The 23,263-nt window shown below is 40.2% G+C and overlaps 1 protein-coding gene across 10 annotated transcripts in view; it reads left to right on the top strand.

The window, feature by feature from the left end:
• The first annotated feature begins 14,479 nt into the window (after positions 1-14,479).
• The window catches only part of REPS1 (RALBP1 associated Eps domain containing 1), a 65,504-nt gene continuing 56,720 nt past the window's right edge, over positions 14,480-23,263 (top strand). For 4 of the 10 annotated variants that reach the window (XM_082755577.1, XM_082755579.1, XM_082755578.1 and 1 more), the window contains exon 1: positions 14,483-14,898. In XM_082755577.1, coding sequence (XP_082611703.1) covers positions 14,746-14,898 — 153 coding nt within the window. In that variant the 5' untranslated portion in view covers positions 14,483-14,745. Of the gene's footprint in view, positions 14,899-23,263 lie in introns of all 10 variants that reach the window. The other 6 variants (XM_082755584.1, XM_082755580.1, XM_082755581.1 and 3 more) reach the window with 4 other exon arrangements.

Here is a 23,263-nt window from a genome sequence, read left to right on the forward strand (position 1 = left end):
TATGTCCTTATAGGAGCAGCAGCAGAGAGCAGGAAATGTGAAAATTGTGAAGATGGTGAATTTCTGTTTTTCCGTTCCCATGAAATGATACTTAAAACAAACAAACAAAAAAACAAATATATGTAAAATAGTCCTTCACAAGCACACAGGGCAGGCATGGAGATAGTGCTCATACATATTTCATATCACTGGTTAAGGTCATCATCATATTCATGATTCAAATTCTTCTTCCTATACTTACCATGAGTGGCCCCCAAAAGTCATGAGATTCCACCTTAACACAGACTACTCTAATTTGACCTTTATTAGCATCTCATTGCACTGTTTCTGTCCTCCCAGATTTACAATTCTACATCAAGGCAGCCCAAACCAGGAATTATGCAACACAAGATTTAAAGCACAGCTTGAGAAAACCAAAGCAGACACACTGATCTGATCAAGCAATCAGTTTAACCCAGTGTTTTGCCTCCAGCAGCGACCAAGTGCAGGCATTTGGCAAAAGAATATAGTAAATGAAAACTATCGGCTGATCCCCTGGTTTCCCTCCAGGCTGCTGGCACTTACTGGATTAGGTTAGGGATTTCCTGAGCTAAAGGTTATAACCTAATCATCTTGTTTCAAAGCCAGAGGTGGATATTTGTCTGTGAATTTGTCTAATTCCTTAAACTTAAACTTTCATTTCATGTCATCCTATGACAGTCATTGCTTAATTAATTTATGGAACTATGTGAAAAAGCAGTTCTTCTAGCATATTTTTACGTTCCTTCCTGAGAACTCAGTAAGTGGTTCCAATTTCCTATGTTGTAAGCAAGGAATTATTTCATCTCCACCTTTTTCCATCAGGTTCATGACTATAGCTCACCCACTGCACATCTTATTTTCAAGCTGAAGAATCTTAGTTTTAATTTCTTGAAAGCTGAATGCCTTCCCATGTTGGTGATCCTTGTTGTTGTTCTTTATAATTCTACACATCATTCCTTGTTCTTACTTGAGATTGAATTACTAGAATTGTTAGCATTATTCAGTGTGTGGGTAAAGCATACGCAATGGCATAATGATGCTTTCTATTTTGTCCTCAGTCCTAACAATTTCCAACATCTTACTTGCCTTTCTGAAAACTGCTAAGCACTGTGCATGGTGATTTCACAAACTATTTGCAAAGTGGTAGTAATTAATTGTTCTGTTACAGATAATTAGGATTGTTCCCTTCACCCCCGCATATTACTTTGTGTTTTTCAATAAAACAACCATTGGCTGTTTTACTGTGTGATCTGAAATAGGATCGCACACGCATTGTCATGTTTTTAACTGTCATCAATAACAACTTTGAACAACACAGATTCAAGCAGAAATCCTGCTAAAAGTACTTTCTCCCACAGGAAAGTTGGCCAGCAGCTCTATGTTTGTCTCCTCCTACCTTTGAGGTAGTTACTGATCCTGAATGCAGCCTGTCTTCTTATCCCATGAGAAATTAGTTTTGCAAAAGTGTTTAGTGTTTACAGTAAACATGTTGTAAACGTGCTGTTTAACAGGTTTCTCCCGAGACAGGCAGCACAGGCTCAGCTTGAAAAAGGCGTGTAAAAGAGTTACAAGGTCATTTGCTAGGTAATGGCCATATTGTCAGATTTCCAGCATATTTTAAATAAATAACTACCTTTATGATAGATAAACTATGCAGTTCTTGCTTTGTACAATACTGTTCTCTTGATTTTTTGTTGCATTTTATAATGTGCTTGTGAATAGGCAGACACATGCACCACAAGCACACATGGAGGTCTCTGCTGAGAGAGAAACATGTTCTCTAGAAGACGTTCTAAGATCTGACCCTGTGATTAGCAGATTTTACCACTAGAAGAGATCATCTTATCTGCCCTCTTACATAACCCAGGTCTCACTTTGTTCTTTCAACGGGGTTTTGTTTGACTTGTTGATTCAGTAGACACGTGAATTCCTGTCGCACATACCTGCACAATCCCTTTGCTGTCACACCAGCAACTCACACCAGTGCAAGATGCCAGAAATTCTTTTTACTGTCTCCAAATCTGGACAAAATTACAGTGTTGTGATTCCACCAGGAGTGTGCGTCTTAGCCCAGTCCCGTCACGTATCTCTGCAGCTGGCCTGCCATGAGTCACTTCTCAACATGGGTGTGCCATGCTCTGCAACCCAGTGTAGGGTTGTGACTCAACCTAAAGTAGTAAAGCTACTTCAGCCCTGGCTAAAATAGGTCTTTAAAAATATGTCTTTGCATGACTTAAAGATTTCAAGTGGCAGAGGACTGACTACATTCCTAATTCCCATGGACTTTGTAACACCACAGAAAAAAATAAAATATCTTTTCCTTGAACAAGACAGGGTCACTGGCTGCATTAAGAAACATAAAATCACAGCAGCTCAGTGCTGGCATAGAAATCTGAGGGGAGTAAACAATAATCAGAGAGTATGGTTGTTTTTAGAGACAGTCAGAACAACTATATTGTTTGAGACAAGCCATTCAACCAGGAAAATAGCGCTGTATTCTCTTATCAACTCTGTACCCAAAGCATCTCCATCATTCTTGGTCCAGTCATTAGTCTTACTTGGCCATTCTCTCTGTCTTAAGTCAGCAGTTGTTTCAAGGGAGAAAATATTTTTTCCAAAACAAATAACTTAGTTTTGTAAAACCTTACATAAATTTTCCTGTAAAGCCATGTTTTAAAAGATTAATTGTATGGATTCTTGTCTTTGCTTTTCCTGTGAGGACAAAAACCAAAGCAAAACAAAACAAAAATGTTCTCTTTTTTTCTTTTGATGAGCTGAAAAAGTAACCTAGCAAAACATAAGCATTTCTTTCAGTGTAAAAGTAAATGTGACGGGCCAGCCTCAGAACAAGACAGACTATAAATACAGACACAGTTACTGCTGACAGTCTTGGCACCTGAATGAGCACTTCCATGGAATTAAATTGAGTGATTCACTTACACTGTTATTCACCTGTGTCTGCCTGTGATGTGATGGAGGCCTTACTTCAGAAATGGCCTCAGGGCATCATCCCCTCCTTGTTATCCACTAGATGCGTCAAACAATGCAATGCCTCTTCTCCCTAGATTAAGCATGCTAATCTTTACTACAGCTGAGCAGAAAAGGGGAGGAGTAGTTAAAATTCTTGATGTAAATGACTGAAATGACTTGCCCTACAGCTAACCCGAGAGTAAACCTCTGCGTAATGACAGAAATATGCTACATCAGTACAGCCTAAAAGACTGCACTCATAACGTTGACTGTCAAAAGAAGTATGGGATGACCTTAATCATATGTCTGATAGTAGTTACTTGAGAACCTTAGGACCAAACTCAAAACCTGTCTAAACACACACAAGGTCAGAATTAGTGCAGGATTCATGTTAAGCTTGGGTAATGCTTTTCCATATAGGAGGCTGTGAAGCAAAGAGGATGTGCAGTGATGTGTTTTTTGGAGAGTATCAAAAAGTGTTTGGGGACAGTTTACACAGAGAAAAAATAAATAAAAAGCTGATTGTATTTCATGTTTTATGGTGTTCTTTGCTATAACAATGAATATTTGTGAAAGAGAGGAACATGAAGACTAATTACTTTCTCAGATTCCTTTCATCAAAGTATCTCTTGTAGCAAGGAAACAGCACTACATCTCTTAATTTCCACATAGAATGGTAGCAGATGAGTCATCTAGTCCCTCTGTACTCCTGTTTAGTATGCATCACATAAAAACAAAAAGCAACAACAAAAGCCCCCTCTCCTTCCCTCTACACATATACATACACATACTGACATTTTGGGGACTTTTTCAGAAAACCAACAAAACTGTCTTTACATAAGGTTGTCAACTAATGGTAGCAGAGATGACAGCTACATTAATATAGAATTACTATTCACACCCCTTTCAAATACAGCTTTAGGTATAATATCTCTATTTATTAGTTTCATATAAATTTCCTTCCTAAAGCTCAAGTGTTTATAATGACTCATGACAGAAGGACATCAAATCTTCTCCTGAAGGAAATCTTACTGCAATAGTGCTGTGAATTGACATTTGTCAGAAAACATTAATTTAACATATGAAATGTTGTCAATGCAAAGCTTGCTACATTATTTTTTTTTCAGTGGAATGTCAAGACCTCCTACTGGCCATGGAAGCATGTCAGTGGACTAATGACAGTTAACAATCATTTAATGCAATGATCCTGTTTTATACGCGTTATTTTTACGAATAAAACCTGTAACTTTGCTACTCCACATTCAAGTTTCTCATCTCAAAAACTTGATTAAGGTGCAAGATACTGGATCATTTGACTCCAATAATCTTTGCAATTAGACTGTATTTACCCTATATTTTGAACTCAAGTACACTTGACTTAAAGTCAAAGTCAAGGAGCACTTTATTGGTTCCTGCTTATGGAGAAGTGTGTTCTTAAAATGCAGTTTTCTGGTTTTAAGATTCAATACCAGCTCTGAAATTCGAATTAGGTTCAAATTCTTAACTGTTCAAACTTTATTAATTTCATTGTCACTGCAGCTGCAAGCCTTTTCATCCTCCATCATCTGATGCTGTTTGAAACTACAACACAAAGCTCTAGTCAGACTCCAAATGCTGACGGTCTCACCTATGGAGTTGATGTTCTAGGAGGAATTTCTGTCAAGGTGCAGGACGTCAAACTGTCTCTGATTTCAAATGGTAGACAACTATCTACTAGGGAAGTACTATGACAACACCAAATTAATTTACACTGTTGAACATACCATAGAGGTTGATTACAAACTGATGCGTCAGTTTTCTCCTGCATCTACAATTTATAATCTTGTATGAATTTTCCATCTGCTGCATTATTTGTAATTGTGAATCCAAAACTTCTGGGATAAATCTTACCATTTTTTTTTTCTCTAGAGGAGTGTTTTTTTTTTGTTTTGTTTTGTTTTTTTTTCAAGCATCTCCAATGCATTGGAGAAGATTAGATTTAAAAACATAGTTAAGAAAATTAAGTGTAACTACCTTCTTGTTTGGCTCATAGATACCCTACATAATTGTTACATGTATATAAGTGCTTCTCAATAAATGCTTCTCAGGGTGTTGTGATGTAATATTTTGAAGCAAATATCTGTTCTTTGTCACACAAATGTACAATGGACACAAATGAATAGGACAAATGCATCTCACTTTCCCTATTTTTAGTCAAGAAAAACAGACAAGCTGTGTTGCACACAGAAAAGCATTTTCTCTGTATTTCTCTTGTATTCCCCAGCATATTACTCCATTTAAAAAGTTCGTCTCCATTTTGAATTTAAGGGAGCCTTATGAAATAAAACAAGGTGTCATGAAAGTGTACTTCTGATGGCCTCCAATTTTGGCAGAAACAGTATGGGGTTGGAGGGCTGTTGATGATTCTGGAAACTACATACGTGAGTATCTGTGCACCAAAAAAAAGGCACATAAATAACTGTAATTAAGGTTATATCATGAAACAGAAATGGGAAGGTGCTTTTGTTTTTTCTTTAGACAATGAGATGCATCATGGACTAAGCAGAGTAAGTCAGCGCAGGATGAGGAACTTGCCAGCTACATATACAAGGTATGCATGTCCACCAGAGAGAAAAGGTACGTGTAGGCACATGTACAGCATTTGGGAAGAGGTACAAAGGAAATACCAGCTGTCTTCTTTAGGAGTATATTCAGGAGAGGTGAGCACTTAAAAAAGAAGTAAAAAACAGAACAGGGTCTTATTTTCAGTTATTTTGCACAGTTACATAGCTGGAGCTTTAAGAAGACAGTTCACAGACATCCTACAGGTGGAGGAAAAATGGAGAAAGAATGTCTAAAACAGAGTAAACTGATAGTTATGCCAATCAGTGGATCAATTCTATGTAGAAATAGGGAGGTTTGTAAAGCCAAAGAGTACAACATTCCCTCTTTCACTTCCATACTGATTATTTTATTTGCCAATGGAAGCAAAGGAGAAAAGACAGTGGATGGAAAAGAAGTTAGCGAGATCCTCACCTCTTGTTTTTCCTTAAAAGGGTGGGTTGTGACCCTGCATGCTCTAATCTTTTAGAAGATTTCCATGGATCTCAGCTGGCATTTCTTCAGTGCACCTTTCAGAAGAAATTGCACTGGGATGTACATCAGCCATTGAGAACTTTTTATCTGTAGATGCTAGCAAAGTGGGGTAATATGAACTGCACAGAGAACACAGTGCATACAACTAACATCCTCCCTGAAAAGTCAAACAGTGTTTAAGAAATCATTGGGTAAAGTGCAGTGTCTAAGAATTGGGGTAGGAATAGAAACATCCCTAGTATTAGATCAGGCTTTCAGATTGTATTACTTGTGCATAGACCTACATTAGTAGCCATAGCATAAAGTAAAATGTCTACTTTGTTAGTTACCTGACTCTGTGAGTATATGGTTATGTCATATAGTAAAGAAGAAAGATGAGGGTCTCACCTATTGAAGAGCACTACTGTGGAGAGAGTTTCAGTAAACAGCTTGGAGCTGTTTTCTTACTTTTTGATAGATAAAGGCACAAGGATGAAAAAACAGTTCTTTGTTCAGAGTTGTAGGTTAAGAGACATATAACTCATAATGCAATAACTGAAGTACCAAGGCTGCATTGTTGACTCCATTCTCTTGTTTACCCAAAGATTCCTAAAGCAAATGCACAAATTATCCTCAGCATTAACAGCTTCTCAAAATAGCGAATAGTCATCAATAAAGACTTGGTATGCCTGTTAATTAGTTACTATAACAGAGAGTGTTTCCATCACAGAGGAAGGCGAACAGAAGGTGGTAAGCCTAGTACCTCACCAGAAGTAGACTCTTTTTCATTCACTCACTTTCTGAGGAATGCACATCCTTTATTTCATTACTGGGAAATACAGTTTGTACACGTTCCCAAGCTAAAAACTAACCGCAAAAGCTATTTTTCTCACAGGTCAGATGTGAGGAAACAGAACCATTTCACTTCCTTCAACATCCCTATATAAAGAGAAGAGGAAAGTGGGACCAGACCTATTGTTCTTACAGCTTCCTGTCTCCTTTTTGATTCTGCCTCATTTGAAAAAGCAGGGCGCTGCTGCTTAGAGTGCATCATCTCCACTTAGGGTATTCGGATATTTAATAATATATAAATGGCTCTTGTACAACACAGACAATATCAGTAGAGTCTTCGTTTGATAAAAAGGCTGTTTGTCAAAGGTAGCTGCTGCCTCTGTTTTGCTTTCATATAAAATATTGTAGTTTTTCAATCACAACTCATTCAAAATGAGTTTTATCTCTTCCAAGAGAGTAAGATGAAAATGTACAAATATATAATCTGTCCCTCAAGAAACTTTGCTTTTTTTTTTTTTTTTCCCAGTATTTTTTCTGATTCTTCAGTTGTTTGAGTGGCTGGAGTACAATGATCAAATATAAAGAGGGGAAAGGTCTGAGTTATGAAGTACATTTGGCCCACTGTTGGCTGCCCTCAGCCTGGGCTGTTTGGCCAGGGTCACACCAATTCTCATTGGAATGAGCTGGGAAATGGTAGAAGAGCTTTCTGCTCTTGCCCAGCTAGGAGCTGTAGCTGGAGATCTGTGGAAGCAAGCATGAGCTCACAGCTCCCCACAGGCCCTGCATGCTGTCCAGTGCTAGTTCTTCTGTCTGTACAAGATCCTCCTCAAAATAACTACAGTGATCATGCCCTCAGCTTCTACTCTTTTGATATCTGAGGCATTTTTAAGAGGTCTATAAAAACAAGCAGTATCCAGACATTTTCCAGAGCTGGCTATGGCTAGGAAGAGCTAGTATATCTCCCTGTGTGTTGGGAGCTGATATGCTGATACATTCTAGATTACCATCTCAGCCAGACAACAGCAGTGGTTGGATTCCTATAAAGAATCAGCCTCGCCTTGTAGCACCGCAGTTGTCTGATCTGCTGTGGAGCACAGAAGAGACACCAGCCTTTCAATCAGAGAGGCGACAACACATTCTAATCCCTTCCAAATGAGAATTGTTTCCTCTGTAAAAGAGCCAAACCACCCTTAGCATGAAAGAAAAGGCACATTGGAAGAGGAATGATGCAAAGAGCTGCTTTTCTTCACCTCTTAATTCACCTTCCAGAAGAGGGAGATGCATTCATGTGCTCAGGGCAGACTCCCTCCTCTGTCACAGACAAATCCTGTCAATGGACCTTGGTGGGAAGCACAAATGTGGACATGCGCAACTTGGTAGTTATATGAAATAAATGTGAGGATAGCAAAAGATGCAATTTTTCTTTCTTTATTTATACATCTACATCCATTCCTTCCTGTCGGTTCCTAATATGCTCCTTCCATGATTAATTGCAAGAACTGTACGATTTGAACCTTTTCCTAGGAGGCACAGGCAGAAACGAAGTACTTGGCAATAATTCCTCTTTGATTCAGACAGCCTTAGCACTGTGTAGATTTAGCACCCGTTCTACCAAATATAGTCCTCCGAAAATGACTGGAACAGAACATGATGTTTCAAAAATAAAGAAATGCAATTTCTTTAAAAACATTCAAATGTGTGGTAATCAAGTGTATATCCACTCTGATCAAATAATAGGTTCAGTTCAAAGAACATTTCTTGATTTCACATTACATACAGGATTGTCATTAGCGTTTGCTAACTGAGTCAGGTTTAGCAGGAAGTTATAATGGTAAGAGCATTGCTTTAGGAATTATTTATAAAGGAAAACTTCATCCTTCTTCCCTGACGTCTTGAGAAATTCAATGCAAAGGGAAGTTTCAGTTCTGTGTATGTTCTATATACTTTGCTGTGCAAAGAAATGAGTCTGTAAAATATATGAAAGAGAGAGACCTTCAATTATTAGGCTCTTTCTTACAGTCACCACAGATGAAGCACACAGAATACTTAATATTCCTCCTATATGCGACCCAAAGATCAGGCAAAAATCATTAATATCTGTGTTGTTTTTAACAAAAGCAGATTTAAAAGCAAGTTGAGGCATTTTTCATCTAGAGGGCTTTAGTAATAAGACACAGACTAGCTTATTGCTATCATAAGCAAATGTAAGACTTAGCAGGAGGTTCATTTTTTATTTATCTTAACATATCAAGAGCAACCCACATCACTATGGAGAAAAAGGAAGGGCTTAAAATCATTGGAAAACTGGTATTAATGGAAAACAGCTCAAAGAACAGGCCGAGTCAAGTTTTGGCCAAGAGGCAGAATCCCACTGTGAAATAACAAGCTGGTGAACCCAGAAGAGAGAAGGTACAAGGAGAAGATGAGTTGGAGTACAAATCCCAAGACTATAACACTATTAGCATATTGGAAGATTGTGTTGCTAGTGGCAGGAAATAAAATGCAGAAGGAAAGGAGAATGGGGGAAACTATCACCACTGAGTAACTGATTTTAACTGAAAATGGTTAAGGAAGAAAAACAGTAAGATGGAAACTGAAACATAAGTGAAATGGAAAAGGAGCATTACAATTATGCATACAGTGAAAGCAGAGAGTAGGAAAAGGAAAGAGGGGTATATGTGTAATACGGGAAACAAATAAAGAGGTGAAATTTAGCTTTCAGCACTTCTTCCCACCTAGTAACCAATTTCTGAGAAATTCAGCAATGTGCCAGAAGCTTCCTGAAATAGCCATTAACAATCCTCCCCAATGGAGGTAATTACTTAAGGTAGGGAGGAATAACATCCTCTTCCATCAGCAAGCTGGAGTGCACTTCCACATTCGGGGGGAAGAGGAAAGAGAAAAAAGTAGGAGAACAATGGGAACTGCTTAAGAACCCAGACAGAGCTAAGACCAAGAAAAAAGATAGTGAAGGGGGTGTAAGAATGCATTCAGACCAGCTGGGGCTTCAGTAATGTAAGCTCCAGCTAAGGGGACTTCAATATAAAGAAAGACATTGAGGGACAACAGAAATAACCCCAATGTATGAAAGAAAAAGTAATTCGATTAAAACCTTATCAAACGTCATTTTATCAATATACAATTTTATACAGAATTATGTACGCTAGATAATACCATAAAGTACAAAGAAAAATTGAAGTATCTTGCTCCTCCTGATGCTACTGAATTATAAATAGAGGCTGTATTTATAAAAGAGGATGTAGACACTGGCATGAATAATCTGTAAATAAATATGGCAACAAGACCAGATGGATTATGAGTTAAATGCTGAAAGGCTTTCAGAGGAGTTTTAACTTCTCTAACAAGAAACTTATTTGATAGTTTAATGCGAGCAGAAGACATCCTCTCCTTTGGAAGAAACAATGATAGTTTTAAAATCTAAAGAGAGGTGGGATTTGACCAGCTGCTCAAGCTTTTGAGGTCGAGGTAAATATGAAAGGACATTCTCCCTTCACTCATTCTCTGTCAGAGTTCCTCTCTGGAAGTGACCACACAGCTGTCCTGGGGTGAGGAAAAGTGCCCCCCAGCTTTTGAGGTGCAGGTACGAAATCTCAGGTAGAAATCTGCCCAAATCATAAAGGAGTAAAGGCTTTGCTTTTCCAGTATCTTCCACTTCAAAGTGTTTGTTTTTCTCCTTATTTGGATGAAGGAGAAAAGGGGTTAATTTCTGAAATAAGTGAAACTTTTATAGGGGCTATTATAGATTTATACAAATTAAAAGCTTACTGGAGACAGCAGGGAAAACTGAGAAAATGCAATGGCAAATGATACAGAAAAGGTATTACTCATCCTCCGTTGTGGAAATTTACACAAAGAAATACTACGAAATACTCCACAGATAGTAGATGTCTCCAGCCAGGATCCTGTACATATTTCAATGGTGACACAACACGCTGGAGAGGCTGCTGAGAAAAAGCTATTATTTGCCCTTATGGGATGTGCCTGCACGGAGCTGCAGGAGGGACCAGAATGACCACTTTGTGGTGAGTAACAAAATTGCTCCAGATCCTCTTTGCTTGCTGAACACTCCTTGCAAAGGCACTCGCCTTGCACAGAGGGAAAAAATAACACCCCCGTGTTGGGACTGGCTGCTACATAGCTCTCTGTATGGAAAGAATTTTTTCATCCACCGATGAAAATTTCATAGTCTCAAATGTGAAACACCCTTTTGATGGAGAAACAACCGCAGCAGGACTGGTAGAAGAGAGGGTGGGCTTTTTGGAATATGGATGCTGTTTCATAGAAAGTAAAATAAGGGGCAGGTGTAACCTTACCATAAAGCAATGGTTTTTGCAATTGTCCAAATGGAAGGATTCAATTTCCATCAAGGATGGAAAGCGGTTACAAACTGTAACATACCTCCAGAAATGTACAAAAGTGTAGGTACAGATACCTGTAAAGTGACAAATTTTGCATTAAAATGTAGCTTCTAGCCAAAGGAAAAAAGAAGGCTTTTAGAAAAGCAGAACGGGGCTTCCTCCATTTATAAATGTTAACGCCATTCTGAAAACATTCTTCTGTCTGGAAATAAAATATGCCACCTCCAAAAGCACCTTCTTTTTCAAAAGAGCAGACAGTAACAACAAAAACAACTCTGAAGTCAGAGGTGGCAAGTTTTTTTTAAACACCTCACATTCATTTCTAGCCTTAATCTACTCATCTTTTCACGGAAGGATCAGGATAGAACAAGTTTCTGTAGCTCCTGATGAGTAAGTAAAGGAGTATATTGACAGAGATTGTAAAACCTGCTCCACAGCATTATGTATGTGAAAGAATTTAGAATGACAAATAACCTCAGGGTCATTTTAATAAACTTGGGGAACCAGGTGCGAGATGGAAAGTGAACCCCAATACATATTTTAAAAGGCTGGAAGTTATTTAAAGTTGTTTTCATTTAAAAACATAGTATCTGGGCATATAATATGCTTTCCTGCAAGCAAAGGTAGTGCAGGAGTGCAGTTCTGACTCACTGTCATCAGAACTCAGAGATCAGAGGCCCTCATCAAAACCAGGTAGATCCTAGACATTGCATTCCCACTGTACCTGGCAAAGACTAGACCCTGTATGTTTGAGTTATGCTTATTTTTAGACATGAGTCTCAACATGTGTAGCAACTAGTTTCTAGAAAACAGTACTAATTTCACAGCTGATAAAATATACGGAGACCTGAACAGTGTTTTAACTGGCACACTTCCCTTAAATGAGTAAAATATTACTTTTAAATTTTTTCTTTTACATTCTTTTTAGTAGCAATGAACACATATATTTCTGGTCACATATCAAGATGTAAAGTATTCTTTTTCTAAAAGAAAAAGTTTTATTGATGTATATAATTTGGCTCTGATTATAAGAGTTTTGATGGGCAGCAAAATAACTTTGCTCTTCATTCCATTAATTGGATCATTAGACTTGACCTTCATATGACGATTTTCTCTGACTTTGATCCCTTAAAAGGATGATTGCTTCAGTACCAATATGTCATTTAATAGTTGATTCACACAGAAAACAAAATACAGTAAAATTAGGCGCCAGGTGGGGAATGACTTAACTCTTAGCTGGTCAGGACTCTGAATTCTAAGAAGATATTTTAAAAAGAGAGAATGAAAGGTACAACACTTTAAAAGCCAAGAGAGTTCCTCCTCTTGCTATCTTTAAATCATAATTCAAGGCAGTTAATCAAGTTTTTCATGTATAATAGACTGATTTTTTCTATATCAAAAATGAAAGTATTACTGATTATATATTTTGGTGGGGATTTTTCCATAAACTCCCTTCTTTGCATATCTAATATGAACACTGGGAAATGCTGTGATACAGATCTTCCCAAACCAAGAGAACTAATAATAGACATATGGTCACGTTGTGTAGGTTGGTTGCACTGAAAAGTGCAAATATGGAGAAATTACTCTAACTTACAAACATGCTTTAATAGTATTTTCCTCAGCTCATCCTGTAGCAAACTGCATACTGTCCAGCCAAACAAAGCAGGACAGAAATCCCCAGTGAGAATTCACTGAAATTATTATTATTTTTTTTAATATCCGTAGTGCTGACTGTGACCTGATGGGAACAGGTAATGTTCTGAACAGCAAAACTCCCCTTGGACTGGAGATTAGCAAGCATCCAGTCTGGGGGAAAGGAGATCCTCCAGCCAAACACTGAAACACTGGACTGGGACTCTGAGGCAACAGTGATTCCTTGGGAATTAGAAATTAATTTGCTACATATCATTTAATTCTTATTCTTTCTGCTAAGTCTGTGAACTAGCACAAAGATTATGGTATGAGAACTGGAAGTGAGATCCAGCAACCTGTTCTACAAATAGCTAAACAGCTTTAGAGTGGTGCTATACACAGTGAAAAGCACAGTATGTTACACACACACACACCTTGATGTGACATATCATGGTTTTAGTGAAATATACATTTATTAAACTTATTTTGGCATTGTCTGGATTTAGAGCTGTAGTAATAATACATTCTAGGGAATCTCCTCCCTCTGTTATTCTTTGTGGCTTGCACGTACTGTTGCAGCCAAGTTACCACCATTAATGTCAAAAGAGTGTTCCCAGTGCAAAAAATACAAACAGTAAAATAGGAACTCGATTAAAATAAGGTGTTCAGATTATTTTTAGACATAAAACTCGTGCAAAATTATTTTGGCAAATACAACTATTTCAGTGTCCTTACTCTAGTTTACGATGAAGTTTATGGCCATATATACACATATACTAATATTTCAACGTCAGTGCCCATACTAGCACACAATCATTGAACTTGTAAGAAGCAAAGGCACTTGGAACCCAATCGTCTACTAATAAGTACTTTAAAAATCTCTTCTACAAACGTCTCTGTAAAACAAATAGGATTGCCGTGCGCAATTAGGCAGTGGAAGAAAGGTTATGTCTGTTGTACTACAGAGGTTCTGATGTCAGAGAAGCTCCAATTAAGTGACCTACGCTGCTAAGTTGGCCTTATCTCAGCCTATACAATCATAATAACCAGATATAATATCAAAAAGGTAATTATGTTTTCAGAGTAGCCTTTATGGAGGAATTTTAAGTAATTGGGAAATGTGAGTAATCTGAAATGTTAAGGATCAGTGTAGTTTCAACATTACTGTTGCTTGGGGTTGCAAGAACTCGATTATGATGCATTTTGGGGAAGATCTTTTATTATTTTAATGAAGGCAATTTATCGGAAGTTTTAGTTTGCAGCAGGAGGATGATGTAGTAAGTATTTGAAACAGAGCGGAAGATGAGTCTGTGGCTTACGCTGAGAACAAAACCATGTTGGGTTGACAGGGAGGAAGAACGAGGTGCTGAAGGGCAGGGCGAGAGCCACCAACACCACTCTGAAACGACAAAAATGGCGGCGCCCCCTCCCCTCCCTCTCCCTCCCCTCCCCTCCCCTCCCCTTCCCCTCCCCGCCCGCCTCCCGCCCGCCGGGGGGCGCTGCGGCGCCGGGCCCGGCCCATCCGGGCCTGGGGGAAGCGGGGCGGTGCCTCTAAGCCCCGCCCACACCCCCAGAGCCCCGCCCCTCCGGCCGGGCGCAGGCGCGGGGCGGGGGTGCGCGCAGGCGCGCCGCCGCGTGGGCGGGCCGGGGGGCGGTTGGCGGGGGCACGGTGCGGGCGGCCGCTCGCGCGCGGCGGCGGCGGCGGTTGGCGGGGGGCGCGCGGCGGCCGCGGGCGCTGAGGGAGGGGCAGGGCCCGGCCGGGCAGGGCCGAGCCGAGCCGAGCCCAGCGGCCCCCTGCGCGCTCTCCGGTGCCCCCCCTCCGCCCGCCCGCCCCTCTCGCCGCCAGCCGGTGGATGCGGGGAGGCGGCGGCGGTGCGCGGAGCCGGTGGGTAAGATGGAGGGCCTGACGCTGAGCGAGGCGGAGCAGCGCTACTACTGCGACCTGTTCGCGTACTGCGACACCGAGAGCACCAAGAAGGTGGCGTCCAACGGCCGCGTCCTCGAGCTCTTCCGCGCCGCGCAGCTGCCCAACGACGTGGTGATGCAGGTAGACCTGGCGGCCCCGCGCCGGGCGGTGGAGCCCGGCACCGCCCCGATGCTGCTGCCCGCGGGGGGACGGCCCCGGCCACTCCCTTCCCTTCCCTTCCCTCCGCCGGGCTCGGGCCGGGGGGCGCGGAGCCATTGTCCGGGGCCAGCCGGGAGGGGAGGGGAGGGGACGGCGCAGCCCTCGCAGCAGGCCCCGGGGTGAGGGAGGGCCCGGCGGTGGGGTCAGGCAGCTGCTGGGGGCGCTGGGCCTGCTGGTTTGGCCCCCAAAAGGGTCTGGGGGGTGTGGGGGAGGCCGGGCCCGCAGCCCGCCGGTGAGGAGCGAGGGGGGAGAGCAGCTGGGTTGTGGAGCAGCGCCTGTGCCCAGCAGGTATTAGCTGTGGTTATCAAAATGCTTCCAACAGTGAAAAACGGAGTGTTAATAGTGACGTAAGTCTGTGCTTACGGTATGTACACACAGACCTGTAACGCTATTTCCTTGGCCAGGTAACATCTAAAAGGTGGTAGTAGTAGTACAGACCTACCAGCATAGAGAAGTCTGCTCTGGTGTACCTCTTGTAATCACTAGAGGAAAGTATCCCTGGTAAACCGTTCATACCGATACCTCCTTGCAATAGTTTGCGGCTTTTGGAGTACCCTGTATTCAATACTTTGTAATTAATGTGTTATTTTGAGCCACCCTAAAAACTTCTTTTGGATATAGCTTTATCCACAGTCCATTCTGTCTTCCATGCAGAAGTGTGTCTTCCTCTTACCAGTGAGATAAGCTGGCCTTTTAACAAAACACTAAAGTTACTGTAGCCAGAAATACAGCACACAAGTTTCAGCCTTCAGCAGTTCAGTACCAGATTTCAGGAGAAAACTTGCCCCTAACAAGGATTACTGATCTCTTTTGGGCCCATAAAAGTGACTTGTTTAGTTGAAAGGAATGTAAGGTGCCCTGAATCATGTACTCCACCTCAGTATGAAAGATGATAGTTGTCAGCAGTTGTGTTTTTAAATGAAGTAGCAGTAGTGGGGTGAATAAGAAATGCTTCTTACTGGTAAAACTAGTAGTCTTTTATTTGATGACTTGTTAGACTGGACTTTATGGTTAGAGAGTCTGCACGTTCAGTATTAGGAATGAGGTTTCTCAGGGGCCACCCACTGCGCCTTTTTGTGTGTGGCCAACACGTTACAGAAGAATCATCCTGAGAAAGGGAATGTTTACCTGTTTGTTGTATTTAAAATCTCTTTTTCCATAAAACTTGCCTACTTTTTCTACACTGTGATCCAGGCTAGTGCTGGAGATTTTTACGCAGAGATCTAGAGCAAGATCTTGGAGACACTTTGAATTTTGAATGGAAGTGGCCAGAGATTATATCCTTATCTGTCACAAAGGAGGTGAAATATTTTCTTGCCAAGTGGAGTGCATCTGAAGGAAAGAGAAGCTACTCAGGCATCGTTCCATGGGCTCTAAATAAGTGAATTTAAGAAGCAGACCTGGCTTATCTCTGTAGTGATCTCAAGGAAAACCTTGCCATTAAAACAGCAAACAAGATGTTAGATTGCATGAGGAATGAAACTGTAAATAATACAAAGAAAGTCAAAATGCCCTTAGCAGTTTGACCCATTTAAAATGTCTTGTGCAATTGCTATTGGTCACCTGTGAAGTACTTTAAATTTGAGGGAGAGAATATGGTTGCTTAGCTTTTCTTTGTACTCACTGAAATATGGCTGTACCTCTACTTGATGCAGGCACAAAGACATTGGTTAGTGTTCTTCTGAGGGAAATTGTATTTGTTCCTTCAGAAGCTGTGAACGTGCAACTAAAACGCAGGATGATACGAGTTTAAGAGGTAACGAAACCCCATGATGAAGGTGGAATTTTACTTTACACTGTACTGGGTTCTTACCTGTTTGTTTGAAGCACCCGGTGTTTGTGAGGGAAAGGAACTTGATTCAGGTACCCAGTTCTTACATAATCCTGGAATGCAAGTGGAGTACTAGTCAAGTGAAATGCTAAGTACGTTGTAGGTATACAGAAGAGTGCAAAATTGCTGCTCTTCAAACTTGCAGGCGCCAGGTAGTCTTGAGGAACTACAGGAGTTTTTTTTCCTCTTCAGTACTATAGGTCTGTAGGTACCTTTTGAATAGTCCACTGTTAATCCTATTGAAAATGAGCATGTGTGATTTAGCTGCATTTTTAATAACTTTTGTTCCCAAGTCTGTTTGGGGGCTGTTGGCACATGCAACCTGTCCTGCAAGAAGCTGTGTTTGAGACTTCTGTCTTGCAAAAGGAAAACTCAGTATGTGATCTTATAATAATTGTTCTTAATCATTCTCATTTCTGGCTCCAAGGGATACTACCAGCTACCTATTAGATGGGAATAAATGAACGTGCAGAAGGCTGAAGCAGTTACGATCGGTGCATATAAATCATATGCTCACAAAGCAACAAAAATCTGGAGTGAAGAGTGGTGCCTGCCACATAGTATGCATCTGTGAAAGGACAGCCTTATCGCTACCGCAGCGTAAATACCACACACAGCCTTACAACCTTAACTGCTCATGTGAGGACATCTCATTAACCTGTATTTCTGCCTTCTTGTGCACATCCTTGAAATGAGCATTCAGGTAGAAGATCTGCATAAAATGGTGGATAAAAGTATGTGTGTTGAGATAACAAGTTGGGCTACTTCACAACAGTTAGGAGTTTTTTAAATTGCTCTCAGGGCACGGTTCCACACTGCAGTTACTCCAGTCCTGTGGTGAGCTGCCACTGAAGGAGGTGGTTCAGTGTTCCCCCGGCCACGTGCTCCTGCTGCTTCTTCCCCTTGTACAGACACCAATGCCCATCCAATGTTGTTCTACTACATTGATTCCAGGGGCTACGCAGGCAGAAAATCACAGTTTTTGTTGCTTTTATTTAATCTCTGTATCACCTAACACTGAAGTTGAACGGATGTTAGCGCTGGCACAAAGAAAGAGGCAGGAAAACTGTTCGCTGACAAAGGAAAAGAGGGGAGCCTTCCTCATTTATAGTTGCTGGGTATTTCAGTTCTGACTTAGCACGAGTTTCACAGTAGCTTAAACCACCAGAAGTTGGAACTACCTTATTCTTTTGAACATACAGTGAGCTGGTTCAGGGGGCTTGTTTAGCCAGAAGTTTTGTTGCTTTTTCGCTTGTGTCAGCTGCCTGATTGATGGCTCAGTTGCCTGTGCATTGGTGTTTATGTTAGCAAGTAATACAGCACAATACAAGAGATGCTGAGGACCTGACACTGTATATGCATTTCACAAGCTTCGCTTTGACAAAGTTCTGGCATGGTGTCTCAGAGTGAGTGTTAGCAGGAATTCATTAGGTGCGTTCCTCGAGTGCGCCTTCTAGGTTAGCTTCACACAAAAGAAATCCAGTTGCCTGTTCTGAGGTGGTTCCGGAGCGTGAACCAGAGCAGTGGGGGTGATCAGAAGATTTGCTTCAAAAATACTCCTCGCATCTGACCTAAAATGCTAATGTAGGTATGCTGTTCAAGTCTGTTCCTGGTTCCTCTGTGCTGGCAGTGAAGTTGCTTGTAAAAATCTATCATCAGACAAAAGGGGAAAAAAGAGAAGTTCATTACTTGTGTGTGGGATTAATATGGCAGCTGTCCCGTTTGTTTGAACTTTCACTCTTTGATTATGAATTACAGAACCTTCACAGGACAAGAATACGATCTGTTGTGCATATAGTACTCATCTGAAATAGGCGAGTCAAAGCATCTCACTTTAAAATTACAGCATTATCATTAAACAACAGATGTTTAATGCACGTACTTCCTCTAAATCTAGTGAACTGTAATCTTCAGTGTTGGTGTTGTATACAGTAGTTACCCAACTTCTAATTTTGTGTTACAAAGTGTTTGAATGACAGGTGAATTAATTACACAGTTACGCTATTTTTTTCAATTACAACTATGGTTGCTCTAACTCATTAAAAACCTAATATAAAGCCTATTTTTGGCTTGTATGCCAATCTGTAATTTCAGGCATGTTTCTAAGGAGTCTTTACAGACAGATTAGTTCTGATCATTCCTGTGTCATTGTAAAGAAATTACTGCCACTGCTTGCCTATCTCTACCCTTTGTCACAGTTTTCCGCCTTCACATGGAAAATTGTAAGAAAGTGCACACCTGGGATGCAGCTGCTTCACTGTAAGGTCCATAATCTGAGTGTAAAGCCTAATTCATCAGCTACAGTTTCTGGGTTGTGCGGAAAAACCACTAAGATGCAAGCATATGCTGTCTGTTGTTCTTGGGCTGATAGCTGTTGGCAAACGTGGAGAGCACGGAATGGCAGTTTCCGAAGGTGCCAGAGCTCACCTGTTGGCATGGGGTGCAGTTACAGTTGGGATTACAGTCCAGAGGCAGAACGTGGCAAAATGAAATGGCAGGGTCTTGGTTTGAAAATGTTGACTACTTTGTTAGATGCTGGGTTTTAAAGAGAAAAGTGATCTAAGAAAATAAAACTTCGTTCAGGGTGATTTTATTGTTGCAATTAACGTTTCAGTGAACTTCTCTACACAAAGACTACCTGTTTATCAAATTAGTAGAATTTACTAAATGCCAACTGCAACTGGAAGCTGAACCAGGGCATGTATAGGTTTACCTGTACTTAAATTCAGCAAATTCATCAGAATTATGATATTTTCAGAGCTGGTGGGGTAAGAAGTTAGATAAGAAGTTAGAATTTCTTGTGCATTGCAAATCTGTACCTTCAGTTTGGATTTGGAATATATTTAAAAATGTATAGTACTTTCAGATCTTCTCAAAAATGCATGCTGTGTAAAAACCTTTCTCCTCCTAATAATGATCTTTGCATAAACTGCAAACAAGCCTTATTTTAAAAAAAAGGATCACTTAATTGCATCCAGCTGATACATTACGTATTTTTTACTTTAAAGCTCACAGGTTTTCTACATTTTAAAATAAAATTGGATTTCTTCTGGGGCATATTTGTAAGAGCTGATTATTAAAGCATTCTTCTGATGTAGAAATATATGACTATATTAAGCATGAACAAGAAAACTACTATTTTTTGTTAGCCTGAGCAAGTAAAACTGTTGCATCTGTAGCCCTTTATAGTTATAATATGTATCTAAGTAAATAATCTATATCATATTTATTTAAGAGATGTTTATGTGTGCTTTGTATCCCGGTTCTCATTTAGGAAATGAATTGTTAGAAATGTTGTAAATAGAAGCAGTGCCTGGATGTACAGCTAAGAACATTCAGGATATGAATTACATATTTTTTTTCCTAAAATGCTGTTGTGGTGGAGTATTTTTCTTTCAGCTGAGCAGTAAGTTAGATTTCTTTCTCTGTAAAGATGAGGTATTTAAGCAATCTACTTTTTGCTAGTGCCAGAAGCGATGCCTAGATTTGTATCCTGTGCATTGTGCTTAGAATTTTTGGTAGATTTCTGGTAAAAATGTTTTATGCGAATGCTGTTACCTTCATAGAAACTGTACTGGGCTGCAAATCAGTTTCTCTTTGCAGTTAATTAGTTTGAGTAGTCTCATATCTCACTTAGCATTTAGTCAGAGAATAATTACTGTTTTTCAAACCAAAGGCAGGAAGTTGATGGCAAAACTTCAGTACTGTAGATAAGCTCTATTAGACTTGCATTTGTTTTCAGCTGCTTTCTCAGTGTGATTGTTCTTAAGCTTTTGAAATTGACTGGAATTCATAATGTATAGTCACTTCTGTTGTAAATAATCCCTTCATAATTGTGTGTGCCAGCACAGCATTCAGCTAATTTGGAGTGTCACAGCTCAGCTTTATTTGTAGACAGGTTTTTTTAAAATTTGTCATCAGAGCACAGCAGGGATGATTAATACCCATTAAGAATCAGGAAATAGGTGATCTTTAAGGTCCCTTCCAATCCAAACCGTTCTATGATTCAAATATCAGAGCCTTTTGTGACAAATGCATCTGTCTTAGAATCAAGTTATCAAGTTGACAAGTTTTGTACTTGTTTTTCCTGTAAAGATGATTCTTTAGTATTAAAGTTTTGAACGTTTTCCACATGTAATGTAATGCAACACAGTAATGGTTAGCAGGAAGATGTATTTCCCACTTGTTCTCTTACCTTTACCTTTTTTTTTTTTTTTTTTTTTTTTTTAGACCACAGGGATATTATTAAGGCAGCAGTGTATTTCTTTCAGTCAGGCACTAAGGGAGCTGGTTCTTGTGTTTGTGACCTGTGTGTTTTTCCAGCTGGGGTTGGTGTCCAAAGAGTTAGATTATCCCTTGCACTTGTTATACAAAAAGTACATTAAAGCTTAGACGTGCCTGTCTGAGTATAGAAACAGTGTTTTGATAGGTTAAAGGACTTGGGGAAAAAAAAAAAAAAAAAAAAACAGTCTGACCTGAATTGCTGGAATGATTAACTTAGGAGATCTAAAATGCTCTCGGAGTGTATTATCAGAGCAGCTAGAAGGCTCCGCTTCAAATGTGTCTCTTTCAACTTCAGTAACCCCAGAAGAGAGTGACCAGCACAGGGCTGTACAAAATCTAGCATTTGGTGCTGACTTACTGCTGCTTCAGAAAATTAGGCATGACTGTGGAGAAAAATCTGTTCTTACAGCAGTGACGTATGCCACTTGTTTTTCAGAAACAAAATGTCTTAAGTCATTTAAGAACAGTGTGTGTTAGTAGCTCTAAGCCTCAAATAGAGCCCTATAAATGTGCAGTTCTTAGAATTTTAATTACGTTTTGTTTCAACTTTGGTAGACATTAAGGCTTGTAGACTTTTTGAGGAGAAGGCAAGCAGTGCAAAGCTAAGAAACTGATCAGTACTGCCTGGTCAGGTTAATACTCTGAGGAAAACAGATTTAGGTGGGAGAGCAGCACGATGTAGTGGGCACAGTAGCTTCACGTGAACTTGTAGAAGTGCTCAGGTATAACGAGACTGATCTGAGCAGTCCTGTTTGGCCAGGCCACAGTGTCACCACTAATTCTGGGATGGAGAATGTCTTAATTTTCACTTTACATTAGTGAAAAGCCAGTAGGTTGTGTTCACTATTTGAGGCTTTTCTGTTTCATGTTTATTATGGTGGAGTGATTAAAAATGACTTCTGATGAAAATACTAAAAAGTAAGGAAATAACTAACAAGGAATATCAATCAGTGGAATGTATCAACCGCATATGAGGTCTGAAAGGAATCAAAATCAAATGCATGCTGTTCTGTTCAGCATTTAGCGATTTAGAAGAAATTTTGCAGTTGCATGGCAGGATCATCTGCAGTTAGAACATCCATGTGACCTCCCATGAAGAAACTTGCAAGATTTATTATTGTAGTAATACTTTGAAATGCTAAATATATTGCTGTAAAATACAAGACTTCTTCATTACCTGCTGAAGTTGGCTGCTTTCTCAGGGTTTGTATTGATGCTTTGGCTGTTACCATTTGTTCTTGAAAATACAATCAGTTGAGTATGATGGAGTCATCCTGGGTGTCTCAAATTGTCACAAACTGACTCGGGCATTGCGAGTTGGTGCTGAAGTGTGTGTTTCCTCCTCTCCCGTTGCTCGAATTCTTCATGGCACCACCAGGAGAAAGGAGGGGAATTCTTTGTAACCTGGTGTGTAAATATATTTTTGATATCTATAGGTGGTTTATTTGGGCGAGGCATATAGTGCTTTGTGGATTTTGCAGTGATGTTCTGTTCAGTTGCCTCATTTCTACCTTTTCTGTACCTCCTAACTGCAAAGCACACAGCTTTCTTAAAGCTGCAGCCTTGCAAGAAGTTTAAAGGCAAATGAACAAATCATTGCTGCCAACCACACGCTCCCATGTGTCTTGTAGCTGCTGAAGTGTTTATTGGCTGTAAACTAAACGGATTCAGTTTAATAAAACAACAGATAACTGTCACTTTTTGCAGGCTTACTGAGTAATCACACTGCGATCAGATATGAGAATCATCTAGCGCTCAGGAAGGGGGAATTGTGCAACTGAGAGCAGAGAAGGAGCCACACAACAGTGGTGTGACTGAGGAAAGAGCTATTTAGGTTAAGCAGTGATGTAAAATTGCATAGGAAGAGACACGTATGTGGCATATCTCCTTTTAAAAGAACCTCTCATTTTGTGTCAAGAATTGAAAGTGGCTTTTCTGGACTGTGTTTTGCTGCTTCATTATTTTTTTATTCTGAATTCTCCTTGCTGCTTTATTATTGTTACTGGTCATAGGTACCTTTTTCACATGAGCACCTGCTCTACCAGAACAGCGGTAGAGAACATCTTGGGGCAAGCAGAGAGCAACTCTGCCTTCAGTTCTTCCAGCTATGGCTTTGTACTCCTTTGCTTGGGAGGACAGGAGTTGCTTTCTAAGTTCATCTGTCTATCTGGA

This window comes from Aythya marila, assembly GCF_965140915.1.
Source record: "Aythya marila genome assembly, chromosome: 3".
Taxonomy (NCBI): Eukaryota; Metazoa; Chordata; class Aves; order Anseriformes; family Anatidae; genus Aythya; species Aythya marila.